The sequence below is a fragment of the Cordyceps militaris genome, assembly GCF_000225605.1.
Source record: "Cordyceps militaris CM01 unplaced genomic scaffold CCM_S00001, whole genome shotgun sequence".
NCBI lineage: Eukaryota > Fungi > Ascomycota > Sordariomycetes > Hypocreales > Cordycipitaceae > Cordyceps > Cordyceps militaris.
The window spans coordinates 2,386,900-2,403,912 of NW_006271969.1; the positions used below are offsets into that span (position 1 = coordinate 2,386,900).

The 17,013-nt window shown below is 49.8% G+C and overlaps 1 protein-coding gene across 1 annotated transcript; it reads left to right on the plus strand.

The window, feature by feature from the left end:
- Positions 1-10,751: 10,751 nt before the first annotated feature.
- Positions 10,752-15,041, plus strand: CCM_00765 (ATP-dependent RNA helicase A; the record flags this gene model as incomplete). Its single annotated transcript, XM_006665924.1, has 3 exons — positions 10,752-11,463; positions 11,520-12,192; positions 13,139-15,041. The coding sequence occupies 3 exons, from the start codon at positions 10,752-10,754 to the stop codon at positions 15,039-15,041; spliced, it is 3,288 nt and encodes a 1,095-aa protein (XP_006665987.1).
- Positions 15,042-17,013: the final 1,972 nt, after the last annotated feature.

Below are 17,013 nucleotides of genomic sequence, written 5' to 3' on the forward strand. Positions count from 1 at the left end.
GAATGGTTCACTTTTGTTCTTTTTTTCATCATACGCGTTACATACTGCACTGGTCAGAAGATGGCCATACCAATTGCAGCGCACCGCCCAGTAGCGTTCCAACTGTGAGCATATGGTTTCCATTTTCAATGCTACATGCCATAATCCCCGCTGGTACGAGTGAATAACCAGAAGGGCGTAAAACAAGACCCAACCCGTAGACTCCGAATGCAGCCCCCTCTCCAGACATCGGCAACCTTTATGTAGTCTACTCCTCGTCGGCAAGCATAGCAGTCCGCTTGGCAGCGGCTCTCTCCTGCTTGCGCTCTCTGGCAGCCTTGGTCTTCGCACGCTTGGCATCCATCTCGTCCTTGAGAGCCTTCTCGCGATGCTTCTCGGCCTTGGCGCGGTGAATCTGTTCGAACAAGTTAGCCTTGCCGTCCACCCGAATGGCATTTTATCATTCCTAAGCGGTATACGTACGTGCTCGACGAGGGCGCGCTTGTGCTTGAAAGTGTTACCCTTGCTCAGGTGGTAAAGCTCGTGGTACAGGTGCTTGTCGATCTTGCCGCTGGCACGGTACTTGACAAGGAGTCGGCGAAGGACTCTGAGGCGGCGCATCCAGAGAACCTGGGAAGGCATACGGGCGTCGGCGGTACCCTTGCGCTTACCGTAGCCACGGTGGCGGCCGACTCTGCGGGCAAGGTTGAGCTCACGGGCGCGGGAGCGCGAGTGCATCGTCACGGGCTTTCGGATAATGAGGCCATCGGCAACCAACTTGCGAATGGTCTGGCGGGAGTTGGCATTGGAGATTTCGCTCTGCTCGTTCGGGTCGAGCCAGATCTTGCGCTTTCCGCAGCCGACGACCGACGCCGCGAGGCGCTTCTGAGTTCGCAGGTTGACCCTTAAAACGTTGTTCGTTAGCATATCGAACGACTCTTATCGCATCGGTATAGTGTTCGCTCGGCTCGTGTCCATCAAATGAGATGCCGGTAGTCCTCCGAAATGGCTCTGGATGTCGCATTGTCCTCCATTGAAGAGTTACTTACATCTTGAATATCGGTGGCGGCGATGGTCGTTCCTCGATATTTGTGAGGGAGGTTGAAGATTTGGGAGGGGTTTCTGGAAGCCAAAAATTCTTGGGCGCTCACATTCACCACAGAGTTTGTGGGTTCACGTGCACTAAGCCCAAAATTCCACACTAAGCGAGGGCTGTGATGAGGTAAGACACAGTGTCAAGTCAAGAAGTCACGTGGTCGTCTCCTGTTTTTCGGAGCGATTGGCGAGTTAGTGTGGAGTACCACATCAGCGCCGCTTTAACATGGAGACTTCGGGGTTCATGTTTCGATAACATAGCATGAAGCTCTCTTGGTCAGAAACTTGCCGTATCTATTATTTTGCTTAAATCTTGCCAGGTTCGTATCCTGATGCTATGTAAAACTCTCTCCCTCAATCTCCACCTGCCCGACACTCCAGATTTCACGCTCATCCTCTTGTTCGTCGTTGGATAGGCCGAGACCACCTTGTCCACCTTCGGCCTCTCTTCTTTCGCGAGCCTGGCTTCCCAAGCGCATAGCAACACGCTTGAAGTAATCAGGCATGCTTCTCTTCGTACTTGCGGGTAGGTCTACTCCAGGTCCGGCCATATACTTGTCAAAAATCCTGCTCTCTTCCTCTACAACGCTGAACAGCTCCACGAACGCTGCCTCGGCAGCTAGCTTGACGGGAATCACCGGGTCTCGAACGCTCGAGAATATCGGTATAGCCAGCAGTGGCACATGGGGCCGGACAAGCTCCATGTTTGCCCGGCTCACCGTGCGGATTATGACCAACGCTAGCCTGCGAGAATCCGAAGGCGACCCTGGCTGGATAATGTTTGCAAGACTCTCAAAGATACTCTTCGTAGCGTCAAAGTTCTTTGGGGGTGATGAAAGAAGCAATTTCCCAGTCGCCAAGATGTAATTGTCTCCAACAAATGTCTAAGCACAGTTATTAGCATTATGTTTTATAAAAGGAAAAGAAAGAGAAAGCATGGACTCACTGGTCTGGCGGTCATGCCTTGGCATAAAAGTTCAGGGAGCTCCTCTGCAACGGAGCTCTGGACCAAGACTTCCGGTGACTCAACCAAGACAGCATTCAAAGCAAGAGCCGAGGATCGATTGAAGTTTGACGTGACCACGCGGTTGCGTAGTAAGCTTGTTGCAGCTTCCTCGGGCACATTCTTTATCAAAGCGCCGAGGAGCTGTGCGTTTGTAATTGTCATGGAAGAATCGCTCTCATCGAAATCGCCATCAATCAGCAACAGGATGGCAGCGCGGGAAGCTTGGCCCATGTTCGCGCCTGCTCTGCTTATAACCTCGTACAAGGCCTTGAGCATAGCCTTCTTCACGCCGGCATCTGTCGTCTTGGAACCAGTGACAAGCTCCGCGATGAGAGGGTCGATTCGCGGAGTGTACTTGATCAAAGTTCCAAGAGCCTTGGCTGCTCTTGTGCGCAGAACCTCGCTCGACCCATCAGCCAAGGACTTGGCAAATGTTCTCTGCAGTTGAGGCAGAAATGGTTTCAGCGCGGTGGGCATCTTCTCCAGCAAATTGTTGAGCGTCAACAAGATAGAGGATTTTACGTCGGTTGACCGTTCTGATACGACACGAATGAGCGGACCAGTAATTTGCGTCACGAACGGCTTCAGGCTAGCTTCGCTAGTCCGGTCGACAATATCCGAAATGCCCAAAGCAGCTTGAACACGCTGATCCGCCGTACCATTCATTAAGCCTTGCAGGAAAATTGGCAGAATAGCGTTGATGCCCTTTGGCAGCTCAAATCCTCGCAGGTTTGCTCCAGCAACACCAACGCGCCGCAAGGTCTGTCGAGTCGAGGGAACCAGGGATTCCATTTCTTCCTTTTTCAGCTTCTTGGTGAATCCACTCAGGGCGGCCCAGGCAGCCTTTACCACTGCGGCATCGCCGTCGTCAAAAGAGTTGAGTAATGAGCGGATGATGTCTTGGTTGTACCTCGAGTAGTCAACCGTAGACGCTGCAAAAAAGCTTGTCATATGACGGGCCGTCGCAGCACGCCACTGATGATCATCGTGCTTGAGAAGACCTAGGAGAACATTCATGACGGTGTTCAGTCCATCGTACTCATCAATGGACTGCACAACCGTATCGAAAGACTTTGTCAAGTCATCGCGCAGCTCATCTTCCGTGCAGTTGATCTCGTTTTCAAGCAGGGAGGTTATGATGTTGGGTAATCTGCGGTTCATAGATGCACCAGCGACACGCGAGAGCGATGCCAAAGCCTTCGCGTCGAATGCAGAAATAGGTGGACTCGTAAGTGTGGGAATGAGGTTTGGCAAAATGATGTTGGACCTAGTCGTGTCCGTCAGGAGCGTCAATAATGCTGAGAGAGCATTGTCTGCTTCATCTTCTGAGCGAAGTAGATTGAGCAAGTATGGAAGAACCTGGTCAACAGCACGCTTGCCGAAGATGTTCTGTAGAGAGTCGAATGCTTCAGCCGCAGTCTCCCTCACTTCGTCATCAGAATCGATGAGTGCCGTTCGCACAACAGCAATGAGTGTTTTGTCGTGCTCCTCGAGGGCCTCGGGGGTAGCAGAAGAGATAAGTTCCCTGAGTGCCAAACAAATGCCTTGCTTAGCGTCAGAGTCGGTAGATATCTGCAAGCCTTCGTCCAATGTCGGCAGCAAGCTTGCAAGAACGCCATCTCCAGCCTTTCGAATTAACTCGCCCAAGGCATTGCTAGCAATGACTTTATGCTCCATATTAGAGCTACCTAGGCGTCGAATAATGAGATGGATCAAGGTCGGTACCAGTTCCTTCAGAGTCTTTGGGCTGTGTACCAGCGCCTTCCAGACGGATATAGCAGCAGATCGAACAGCGCCCGACGTATCGCAGCGGCAAACATAAAGGGCAGAGAGTATCTTGTTCCGCTTTTCTTCTCCTAAAGCCTCTTTAAGCGATGCCCCTGCTTCCTTGATGGCTTCATCGTCATCCTCGTCAATTTCAGTATTAGCCTTGATGCCAGTGAGATTAAAAAGAAGATCTCCAACAAGTTCGACTGAGCTCAGTCGAATTCGATAGCTGTCATCGGCCAAACCGCGCTCCAGCTCCGGCAACAGAAGATCCACGGCGCGGACGGCGAAGTTCTTGACCAATAGACGACCAGCACGCAGAGCGGTATCTCGAATTGACTCCACGTCGTCAGCGAGGCCAGCCAATATTGGTGGAACAATGCGACCCAGATAATTGGCGAAACTATTACCAAAACAGACAGGGAGAAAGATAAAGAGTGACATGAATCCCTCTCTGACAGCGGGTTTAGAAGAGTCGACGTTTTGCAAAATTGTAGGTAGTGTCTCTTCCAGTCTCGTCGTGCCCAGACCAGCCAGGACCTCGCTAAGAGCTTGAGCAGAACCTAGTCGATCACCAGCACCAGTATCAGACTTCAGGGTCTGCATCAAACCAGGGATGAGATCAGGCAGAGAATCTTCTCCAAGCTTCTCAACGAGCGAGCCCAGGGCTCTGGACGCCGTAGCTCTAGTTGTTGGCACAGGGTCAACCGCGGCAGCTTTCAAGCCAGCAACCAGAATTGGAAGATGGACAATGATGTCTTTCTTCTCGGTCAAATGAGCCAGACTACCAATAACCTGAGCAGCCTTGCGTTTAGTGTTCGAGCGGTCACCAAGCCCCCGCTGGAGTATCCTTGTTACTAGAGCGAGAGACGGGGCATCCAGATAATGCACAAACTGCACCTTGATGAGGGCATCAAGAGCTTCATCGGTATATTTCGTAGGGTCGCTCAAAGCCTTGAGGAGAATATCAACCAAATTCTTGATTTCCGGGTTGTTGATAACTTCACCAAATCGTTTCAGACTTCGGTTCGCCGCTGCGCGTACTTCCTTATGGCTATCGTTTAACACACCAGTAAGAGGAGGAATGATGTCCGGCAGACTGGTGGCGAGCTGGTTCGGGTCAAGATAGGCCATTGCACCAAGCAAATCGCAAGCACCACGCTTGCTTCTCCATTGCTGGTCGTCAAGGCCGCTAAGAAGAGTTGGCATGATCTTCTTGACACCGTAAGAGCTAAGTTTTCCGAAACAAGCCTTCGCAGCTGCCAAGCAGGCATCCCGAACATCGCCATTGCTATCGCCAAATCCGACAAGAAGCTGAGGAACAATCTGTATGACATAAGGCTCGAATAATCTTCCGAGAATGGTTGAAAGAAGCTCAAATGCAATCAGTGCAGCTTCTCTCTGTTGGGCATCCTTCTTGTTGTCCATCGCAGCGTTGAGATTGGAAATTATGCGATAGTCGCGTAGCGACCCGATTCCTCGGCCCTGAACAGCACCAGCTAAGCCATATGCCGCCCCTCGCTGTGCCGCATACTTCTTCGAATTGAGAAGCTCTTCCATGATCTGTTCGATGTACTTGGATGTATTTTCGGGGCATGACTTGATGAGTGGAGGGAGGCATTCTGCGATTGCAAATTGTACAGTTTCAGAAGGTGTGCTAAGAGTGGCCAGGAGGCGCTGGATGACAATCGGTATCTTGGCATCACCGGGGCGCAGATGACTGGCAAGGGCACCATAGCAGATAATGACGGCTTCGCTCAATCGATCGGCGGCGTCACTGCTCTTGTCGCCATTCTCGAGAGTCGCTTCGAATCTCTTCATGAGGGGTTCAAGCATGGCCTTACCGTGGCGATCAATGGCCCGCAGGGCAGCATCCAACATTTCGCCACGGACATTGCTGTTTACATCGGCAAAGGGCCCAGACTCTATGAGATAGACAAAAAGGGACTGTAACTCCGCATTGTTGAGGATAGGAGACAGTTCTTTGAATGCGGTGGCAATGCCTTGTCTGGCTTCCCAGGGGTCAGAGAGATCCATTCTTATAGGAATGCCATATTCGTCAAGCTTTTGCGCTCTTGGTTTTGCAAGGTCGAGGTAGGACATCTTCAACTTTGACAATAGAGACTCGACGGCGCTCCTCTGCAAGACCGCCGCTTCTGCGAGTGATCTAGCGGCTGATCTGCGCAACTGCGCATCCTTGCTCTCCAAGTGCGGCACCAAGGTAGCGATGGCAGGCTCTTTTATGGAGAAATTGCTTTCCTCCCAAATTTCGCGGCCAAGCTCCCTGTTTTCTTCCAGGTCGTCATGGCAGGCTAACCATATCTCAGCGGAATATTGAAGTTCGGACATATCCACCTCTGCACTGATTGACTGCAAAATAGCAGTACGGACTGTACCAGAGGGAACGATTGCTCCTTTGGCCAGAACACGCATCTCGCCCTGACTGATATTGGGAGCAATACAGCGGCAAATGTCTGCGAAACAGTCTTTGATAATCTTATAGTGCTGGGTGTACCGTGTCATCGCATCCACCAAAGTCGTAATCACCTCGGCACGTGGGAGTGATTCATCCTCGCAGACATCAGTGTGAAACGAAATGACTTCTACAGCGAGGACAATTTGAGCGTCGCGGTCATCTTCTGTTACGCCGACTCCACCAGTATGCAAAATGTCCAACAGAAGGGGTAGTATATAGGTGAGCGTGGCGACATCGAAGGGCCGTTGCTCACTGGCAAACCTCAATCTGTAGAGTATTCTTGTCACGAGAGCTTCGAGAGGCTCCTCACAGTAGTTTTCTGGTAGTGCCACATCGTGGAGTCGTAGCGTAGCGGCGCCAATGAAAGGTCGCATGGCTCCGAGTCTCGCTGAGATCTTCTCGGAGCACTTCAGAACCGCCATGGCAACGACCTCCCCGACAATGACAGACGCGCCTTCCCCAATAGCATCAAGCAGTAGCCTCACGGACTGGCCAAGCCACAAAGTGGCATCGGTCGGGGGGCCAGCAGCCAACGCTTCGATAATACCAACGCCGCGGTGAATCTTTGCCTGCAGCTCTTGCACCGACTTCCGGACTCCCCTTTCTTTCTTCAGTTGAGCATTTACTTTGGACGCCTCCTCTCCTGACAATTTCTTGGTCTGAGCTTTTCTTTGCTCGATTTGCGCCCGTGAATTTCCCTCCCACCTATGAATATCTTCTGCTGCGCTTTTCTTACTGGGTGTAGTGCTCTTCGCCTTTTTGTCTAGGATATCCACAAAACACGTCCCTTCGGGCGTTCGTGAAATAGCCATCTCCAGCGGACCGATAGAACGAAGGACGTCAGGATCCAAATCCCGCCCAATCAGTTCCATCAGTCGAGGAACAATTACAGTAGGGGCGACAAATGCGAGTTCGGCCGCGGCATTGTACGCTGCTTGCTTCACAGCTGTGGGCTGATGTCGAACTGTTAGTAATTTTGTCCAAAATTTTGCAGTTTGTCGGTACTAACCTGCTCGGGTGCAGTTCTAGATCCAACCTCTTCTAATAAACTGTCTCGATGTTTGCGCGCCAGGTCGCCAGGGTCAATTCCCATTCGAATGACGGTATCGATCCAGTTCGAGTTTGGAATAAGCCCTGGTCGCGCCAAAACAATGATTGAGCATGCTTGCTCTTCCAGATAGCCTTTAGTTGTTGAATCACCACTATTTGGCATCTCTGCGGGACTCAAAGATATTGATCGAAGCACTTTCCCAAAATTCGTGCTTCCCCGCTTCACCTCCTTCTCGTCGCTGAGCAGCTGGCCAAGTGCATTCCACAACCCGTCGACGATGAAGCCAGATATAATGCCGGGTCGTTCTGTGTACAGCTTTGACAAGGCCTGTGAAGCTTTACGCTGTACAGCAGGAGTAACGGAGGGGTTGGAAACGAGGTAAGCCATAGCTTCGGCCCATGCAAGAGAAGTGGCTTCACTTGTTTCGGCTGTAAGAGATTCCGAGGAGGAGGATAACGCTCGAAGAAGCCATGATAGGTCTTCCTCAGTGGTAGCCTTGTTATAAACTTTCGCGTTTAACAATATCGGTTGCTTATCTGTGACGTTGAGTGCCCTGCTGGTTATGTCTGCTCTGGCAAGCAGTTGTGCCACATTGGAATTCTGATATTGATGCTCGAGCCTCTTACACAATGCCATGAGAACGTAAGCACCTACTATCAAGCCATTCTGTGCAGCCGTTGCGGGATTTGAGGCAACCTCGTCCAGAGTCGTTACTAGTTTTGAAATAATAGCTTCAGCGAATGAACTAGAGTTAGTGACTGAGAGAGCCTCATTATTGCCCCACAAGATTTGTCCTGCACTCAAGATCCACAGCTTCCTGACAGAGACCTTTTTGTCTGCAAGCCCTTTTGTAAGCGCCTCTTGGATACCTGGAGGCACGGTCTTGTCACTTCTCAGTATGAAACCAACGGCTCGGCCCAGGGCTCGAAGCTCAGCAGATAGTGCTGCCTCGTTTCCTTCTTTGGCTGCAACAGCTGCAAGCGCCTCAGAGACAGCTTCTGACGTAGTGAAAGAAAGAGGGACGCTCTCCAGCATAGAAGCGTAGAGGATACGATGGTCGGCAGAAGCAACCTTGCCAGCCCTCAGGGGGGTGGATATTTCTTGAATGATGCGGTTGATAGTTTCGTGATCTTGGCAGTGTGTAATTGCAACACAAAAAACGTTGACAGAAGCGTCTCGAATTGATGCATTCGTCGATTTGAGGTTTGAGATAATTGGCTTAAGAAGGCGCTTTTCCAGGATATCCGATAGTTCGAGTTCTTTCGGAAGCGAGCTGATAAGTGGTTTCAAAACGCCCGTCAGGATGACCTCTGGAGATCGTAACAGTCCCTTCTCAATGTTTGGCATAATTTCCGCATTGAGCGCTTCCTTTGTCGAGAACGCGGCAAAAAAGTCGTCTAGGCCATTGGCAATGTGGATAGGTATAGTGACGCGAGAACCGATCACTTCTCTAGTATAGAACTCGTTATATATCGACCTCAAGGGAGAGAATGATGTTTTCAGCAGCGGTGAGCGAGCGCACACTCCCGCAATTACTCCCAGTATCGAAGTGTATTTGGCTGTAGGCTGCGGTTGCTTTTTTGTAAGGATTTGGACGGCATCTTCTAAGGATTTCTTGCCAGAACCAGCCGTGCCAAAGAGCTTCCGGAACGCGCGTCGGGTAACAACTAGAGCCGATCTGGCAATGCCATGTTTCAGCGGATGCTGGAGACATTTTTCTAGAAATTCAGCATCTGAGATAATGATGTCTTCCCCAAAGGTCTCCCATTGGTGAGTCCCGGCGAGATGTTGTATGAGAACGCTACACCACTCCACCCAGACAAACGCTGTTGACTTGGTAACTGCTTGCTTCTGGCTCTCTTTGTGTACAGTTTGAACAATCGTTCGAATGATATCGGCTTCAGTCTTCACCGTGACAAGGGATGTCAAGCATCGCTGCACGGCCAATCTCGATTCGCGGTCTTGGTAAAACGGAACAGTAGCAAAGAGGGACGGAAGGACGGCTTGAGTGTCATTTTGACCGAGCCCTGGAGGTTTATTAGCGCTGTTGACTACCCCAGGTATTGTCTTGGCATACTTTGGTGCACAATTGCCTCCTCAAGAGACTGGAGCCACGCAATACGAGCAGAGGTTGAAGACGAGGCCAGAATTCTGACCGTCTCTGCAAGGTTGAATTCGGATGAAGCGCCCCCGCTGCTGGGAAATGTTTCGGACATGTCGGCGCAATTCTGTATTCGATAGGGTTACGAGACCATCTGGGGCGATCAAAGCTACACCGCAGCCGAAATATTTGTAGTCGCGAAGCACGGCCAGGGTTGGTGTTTTAGGCAGAAAGCGAGGATCTAGGACCCCACGTTGATGATTTTCACCGCCCACTGTTCGAGCTGGTGTACTTCCGTGCGGAAATCTCTTCACAAATTGCAAAGGGGACCGAATTCTTATTGGTCATGCATGGTTTTTGAGTATAGTTGATTTAAAAATCATAAAGTTTATATTGCTCGAGTTTTGATGCCACCCATCTATTACTCTGTATATGCGCGAGGTTTTCTGATTAGGGCTTTTGGCTAGGATTCTCCATTGGCACATTTGGCGAGGTTAGCTTGGTATGACTCAATTGTCCAACCATCAGCATTTACCTGAGAACATTACATTAAATAATTTCAGGCTCTACATTGAGAGCTGAGCAATGCTGATTAGCTCTTTGAGCTGCCACGGACGCAGTTCGCCTTAACGCCAGTCAGTAGGTTTTATCCGTAGAGTCGTGCTTCGCGCGGAACGTTGCTTCGAACTTTTTCTCTGCGGGGCAGCTCTTGCTAAGCTACCTACCTAGTTATGAAGGATGGGGGTCAAAAGCAAAATATAAATATATTGTCGCCGGCATTTAACCTTCATTAACTGCGGATCCTGATATACTATGATAAAGCACTCAAGTTGCTATGATAGCTACAAGCACATTGCAGCTTCGCTCGAGCTTGCCATATTACATAGAGAAGCTGTTGTTTGGCACGCGCGGGGCCGTTTCCGTACCTACCTAGGTATGAACTAATAGCGGTACCTACCGCGAGTAAGGCCTGTTTTTAGACAGGGCACTAGACAGGTCTCTTTTTTAATAGCTAATTTTCCCCTATCATAACGCTGTTAGGCCGTTATTATATTTGAAAAAACCCCTTTATATTTTTTTATAAGCTGTGTTAGATACGTTGATAGCGTTGTGATAGGGGAAAATTATATGTTGAGCGGAAAACGTGTCCAGTGCCCTGTTAGAAAACAGGCCTCACGCGCGTAAATACCTACGCTTCGCCCCACGTCTTAAACCAGCTTAACATCTCCCACCCAGCAGCACCACTACTTAACGGTCATTTTAACCATTCGTGACCATGGCCGGCAATAAGAAAAAGAAGAAGCCAGCGGCTAACCCTGCGCGAGGCTTTGCGACCACCTCCATTGCAGCTAAGCCACGACCCGAAGCGACCGAGTCGCAAACAGCTGCGCCATCCAGTGCCCCTCCTGATAAAAACGATGTCCCTCCATCGACCACCGAAACGCCCAAGGCGGACAGCAACACGTCGGAAAACCCACTGAGTGCCGAAGAGTTTGAAAAGCAACTTGAGGAATCTGAACTCCAGCTTCTAGTGGAAAAATTAGCCCAGAAGTGCAAACGCGATGCGGCTCGGCAACGTAATCGACTGGAAACAGACCGGAGGCTACTTCGAGGCCAAGCAGAGTCTGTCAACAGCTTCAAGTGGTTCAGTGCCGATCTTATGGACCATATTCAAGATCTTATCTCAGGAGAAACTCGGTTCTCAGTTTCCAGCTTATCAGCAGAAAGCCATGGTGCTGGCAAGATGCCATCCGAAGAAGAAATGGTTTCCCGCTTGTGGACGCTACAACTGACGTTGCAACATGCCGGTTTCGAGGAGAGTCGAGTCCGCTCAGCTGTTAAACATATCCTCGACATCACACCGAGCATATCCACCCCCGGTAAAGATTTAATCTGGGGACTGGAAGAATCCCTCGACTGGCTTGCGCGCGAATGTGGCCTGGAGGAATTGCCGGCTTATGATAACAGGCCGAAACCAACTTCAAAAGGTGACTGGCGCTTGAAATAACTCGCGAAGAAGTGCTGTGGCTTATTATGTGAACAGGAGAAACGCCAAGCGATAGCCCAATCCCTTCGAGATCTACGACCCCCAAGCCGAATCGCCACCTAGCTGGTAGAGGTCTTGACGGACGAGACCGAAAGATGCAGTCACCCGTAAAGAAAACAATTGCCACATGCGACAGCGATGTTGAACCCGACGAGTTGATACCCGAGTATATTAGCACCAAAACGAAGCTGTTGGAGCTCTCCAGAACTCCAGCGGCTGTTTCCGATGACAATGCAATGACTGTTGCAAAACTTGAAGCTAAAATACAGATGATCGAAAACGATGTATTGTTTGACAAGCCAACTGCCGAAGCACAATGGCGAGGCAAGAAGATTGCGGTGGAGCAGCAGCTGGCAGTTACAAGAAAACAACGGGAAGCGAAACGTGAAAATGCAGTGCCTATGGAATCCCTGGTGCTGGAAGACCCCAAAGAAAGAGGTATAAACAATGAAGCTGAGCGTGTTGCTGCAGAAATTCTTGCGCAGGTTGAAGACATGGACGACCTTGAAGGATTGTTCGACTCCCTGCCACAGAGTGAAATAGATCCCGCCACAGGAAAGTCGCAAATAGTCATCAACAGTGCCGATGGCAGAAAAATGGTACTCAAGGACTTTGGAAAGTGGACAGGAATGGGACCTCGCCGCATTTTGGAGGAAGCCTGTCGATCAAGGTATGTCAACTACTAGTGACCATCTAGGCACAACATCATACCAACACACAATTAGGGACGCGACCGTCAAACTACAGTACAAAGTCATATCTGACGCTTCATTTGCAAGCCAACAAGCTCTGGACATTTGGTGGAATAAAGCGCAAGAGCAAACTCAACCAGTGCCCACGACAGATGTGTCGATAGACATATTGTCAAGCCATTTTTCTTTCAGAATGGATGGCGTCGCCACTCCTGACGCTAAACAATCCGAAGCATACATTTCTACTGTGGCTCTCTTTCACATATTTAGTAGCAATGCGAGAGAAGAGAAGGTTAATCTACGACTACCACCAACTTGGAAAGATCTCTGGTCAGACCTAGCGGACGCTAAGAAGAGTCATGCAGATGCTGCAGACCGAACTGTGGTGAAGAGTTTACGCAGCCTGATACGAGAAAGACTCGATCAGGAGTTGGAAGATGGTGTTATAATACAAGGCGCGTTTCGAGGGCGTGGCAGCACCAAGCAACATTCCGAAGCGACAGACCAGAGCGGCAACCGTACCAAGCAGAATAATAGCAATGTTGATATGCTGCGAAAGATCTGGGCAGATAAATCTGGCACCCCAAGGTTCCAGTCCATGCTAGTAAGCATGGTAAGCAATACTTTACCAGAAACCCGCTAACAAATTTTTCCAGGTGTCTCGCATGCAACTACCAATGTGGAGTTTCAGATCGCAGGTTTTGGAAGCTGTCGCGAACAACCAAGTCGTTATTGTGTGTGGTGAAACTGGATGGTAAGTCTTCTCACTATAGATACTGAACTCAACTAACGGCTTCACAGCGGGAAAAGCACACAAGTTCCGTCATTCATTCTTGAGAATGAATTATCCAATGGACGACAGTGTAAAATTTATTGCACTGAGCCTCGTCGAATCTCCGCCATCTCACTTGCTCGTCGCGTTAGTGCAGAGCTGGGCGAGAACTGTAATGACATAGGGACAAATCGCTCACTTATCGGCTATTCCATTCGGCTCGAGGCCAATGTCTCGAAGGAAACTAGGTTGATATACGCAACTATTGGTATTGTCATGCGCATGCTGGAAGGCTCAAATGACCTGAAAGACATTACACACTTGGTTCTGGACGAAGTTCATGAACGTTCGATCGACAGTGACTTCCTTCTGATCGTTCTGAAGCGTTTGATGATTCAAAGAAAAGATCTCAAAGTCGTTCTCATGTCGGCCACTGTTGATGCAGATCGCTTCTCTGCATATCTGGGTGGAGCTCCCATCCTCAACGTCCCCGGAAGAACATTTCCGGTCGAAGTTCGTTACCTGGAGGATGCCATTGAGCTCACCAGCTATACACCTCCAAATTCGGCTGGTGACAAGATGGTGGATTTAGATGACGATATTGGCGACGCTGATCCGGACGCCCCTAAGAGTGAAATATCACAATCCCTCGCTGCGTACTCACCCAAAACGCGCAGCACCCTCTCCCAGCTGGATGAGTATCAGATTGAGTTCGATCTGATTGTGCAGCTAATCGCTCGCATCGCCACAGATGAAGATTTGCAAAGTTACAGCAGTGCCATTCTTATTTTCCTTCCTGGTATCGCTGAGATCCGAACACTGAACGATATGCTTCTCGGCGATCCACGGTTTGCCAAAGAATGGCTGGTGTATCCTTTGCATTCTACCATTGCAACTGATGACCAGGAGGCCGCGTTCTTAATACCTCCTCCTGGCATGCGGAAAATTGTGCTGGCAACGAACATCGCTGAAACTGGCATTACAATTCCGGACGTTACATGTGTCATTGATACTGGCAAGCATCGTGAGATGAGATTTGATGAGCGAAGGCAGCTTTCGAGGTTGATTGACACTTTCATCTCGAGAGCCAATGCAAAACAACGCCGCGGCCGAGCTGGTCGTGTGCAAAAGGGCCTTTGCTTTCACATGTATACTCAGTTTCGGCACAATAATCTCATGGGCGACCAGCAAACACCAGAAATGCTTCGTCTGTCGTTGCAAGACTTGGCCATTCGAGTCAAAATCTGCAAGATTGGTGGAATCGAGGAGACATTAGGAGATGCACTAGACCCACCTTCAGCCAAAAACATTCGCCGTGCAATCGATGCGTTGATAGACGTGCGGGCGTTGACTCCCGGTGAGGATTTGACACCACTAGGACATCAACTTGCTCGTCTTCCGTTGGATGTTTTCCTCGGCAAGTTGATCCTTTTCGGGACTATCTTCAAATGTCTAGATGTGGCTCTCACGCTCGCTGCTATACTATCGTCCAAATCACCGTTTTCTGCCCCATTCGGACAACGAGCGCAGGCAGATAATGCTCGCGCAGCATTCCGCCGAGCTGACTCAGATCTTCTTACAGTCTACAATGCTTACTTGGGATGGAAGAAGACATGCCTATCGAATAGCGGTGTAGGGAAGGAAATGCAGTTCTGCCGCAAGAATTTTCTAAGTCAACAGACTCTGTCAAACATTGAAGACTTAAAGGGTCAGCTCTTAGTGTCCCTGGCAGACTCTGGCTTCCTTCCGCTTACTGACGAGGAACGGAAGGCACTTTCACGGCAACGCTTCTCTGGAGGACGCGGCCGCCGACAGCAGCACTTCTTTGAGGTTCCTGGCCGAGTCAACATGCATAGCGATAACGATGTAGTCTCTGCATCAGTCGTCGCTTGGAGCTTCTATCCTAAACTCTTGGTGCGAGACACACCTGGCATGAAGGGTATGCGAAATATTGGCAACAATCAGTCTATCAGCATACATCCCTCATCAGTAAACCGTGGTCACTTCGACATCAAGTGGCTCTCGTATTATCATATTATGCAATCGAAGTCGTGAGTCTTATTCATTGATATCGTACTCCTGACTCAGCTAATCCCTTTCAAAGAGTCTATCGAGCCCATGAAACCACAGCGGCGGATCCCTTTGCCATAGCTCTCCTTTGCGGAGATGTTCGAATTGATGTGAGTGACGCCTGAAGGGCAATCGCTATTTGTTTGTACGAATCTAACTTCGAGTTTGCAGATGTTTGCTGGCGTCATTGTATTAGATGGAAACAGGGGGCGCTTTGTAGTGCCGGACTGGAAGACCTTGCTCGCCATCAAAGTCATTCGCACGAGATTGCGGGAGCTTCTTACGCGATCCTTTAAACAGCCAGGCAAGCTTCCCACTGCTCAACATGAGAAGTGGCTTGACGTCTGGCAACGGTTGTTTACGCAGGATTTTAACCAGGAGAAGTCAATTGGAGTACTGTCAAAAGCATAGAGGTATGGATGAGGAACATCCATCATCTTACCACAACGTAGACCATTTTTCGGAGAACCTATATAGACCTTTTTCCTATCTTGATAAATATAAGCATGTGTACTGATGATAAGCATCTCCTTGGATTAACTTGATACCTCAGCCTATTGCCTTGCGGTTGATATACTAGTTATTGTACACTACCTGTCCTTCGTGCCCCAAATGTGCTTAAATATTTCGCGTCCATCATGATTCACTTTCATTCTCCTCATCCTTCTTGTTGCCACTGGCAATGAACATAGCCTTGAAGTCAGCATTACTTTTCTTTAGTCCAGCTGATGGCGGGTCCTTGGCTGCGTCATGGCTGGCCGTTGCCACCTTTCGCGGTGCAAACCCAAAACCGCGTTTAGGGCCGGGTCGAGCGGCCGCTACCGGGCGGCGTATTGCCGAGGGTGCAGATATGAAACCGTTGCTGCTGGCAGGTTTGTCGATCCCGCTATCGCCCTGCGGTATACGCTTGTCTTTCGGGTTTGTGGTAGATTGGCCATCGCCACGCTCCGCTTTCGCGTGTCGAAGCTCCTCTAGAGATCCTATGCGTAGCCTGTAACCCTCGTATTTCATATTATTAAGCTCAAGGGCAGCTTTTCCGGCCGCAGCGGCATCCGCAAATTCCACTATGGCGCCGCCATGCCCCGGTTGCATCACCAATCGAATGAGAGATCCAAATGGCTCGACGAGCTTCTGAACTCTAGCATCATTGACGGTATCAGGAAAGCCGAACAAGGCAATTGTACGGGCGCTGAGATCTTCAGTAGCAGACTCATGATTCTTTTTGCCTGCACTGCTGATTTGCATAGAAGAATCCCCATCAGCATTCTCCTCAGCTACTGCGGTAACGGTCTTCGCAGTTGTCTTAACTTTCGACGCTGTGGACAAGGCAACCTGTAATATCTGGTGGCGGAATTTTGTATTGTTCAGTTCAGACACCGCTTTCTCGGCTTGCTCTTTGGTCGCGAAGTCGAGAAAACAGAACCCACGCGGTTTGCCTGAATATCCTCGTGGAATGTTGACCCTGGTGACTGTTCCATACTTGGAGAAGATATCACGTATGTCTGATTCCATGGCCTTGTTATCCAAGTTTGCCACGTGCACTTCACGACCTTCTGCGACAGCACCTTCGCGGTCCTTCTTTTGTCCGGGATCGGAGAATTTGCACATCAGCTTATACTTGCCGTCTAGAAGCTTTCCTCCTGTTGCGACCGCCTTGGCAGCCGCAACTCGATCCCTGAAAGAGACATAGCAAAAGCGTCGATACGCATTTACTTTCAGGCTCGGCCATCTAATGCTCAGAATGTTGCCACAATCTTGGAACAGCGCATGTATGTATTGCTCATCAGCGGCCGGAGGGTAGTTGGTGACATACACTGTCAAATCATGACCAGATCCAACTTGTATTTGGTGGTCTCCGAAATACTTTTGATCGCGAAGAAGGGCAGATTCAGCTTCAGACGACGATGAAAATTCGACCAAAGCCGTAATTGAATTCCTATTCTCATCTTTGACAAAG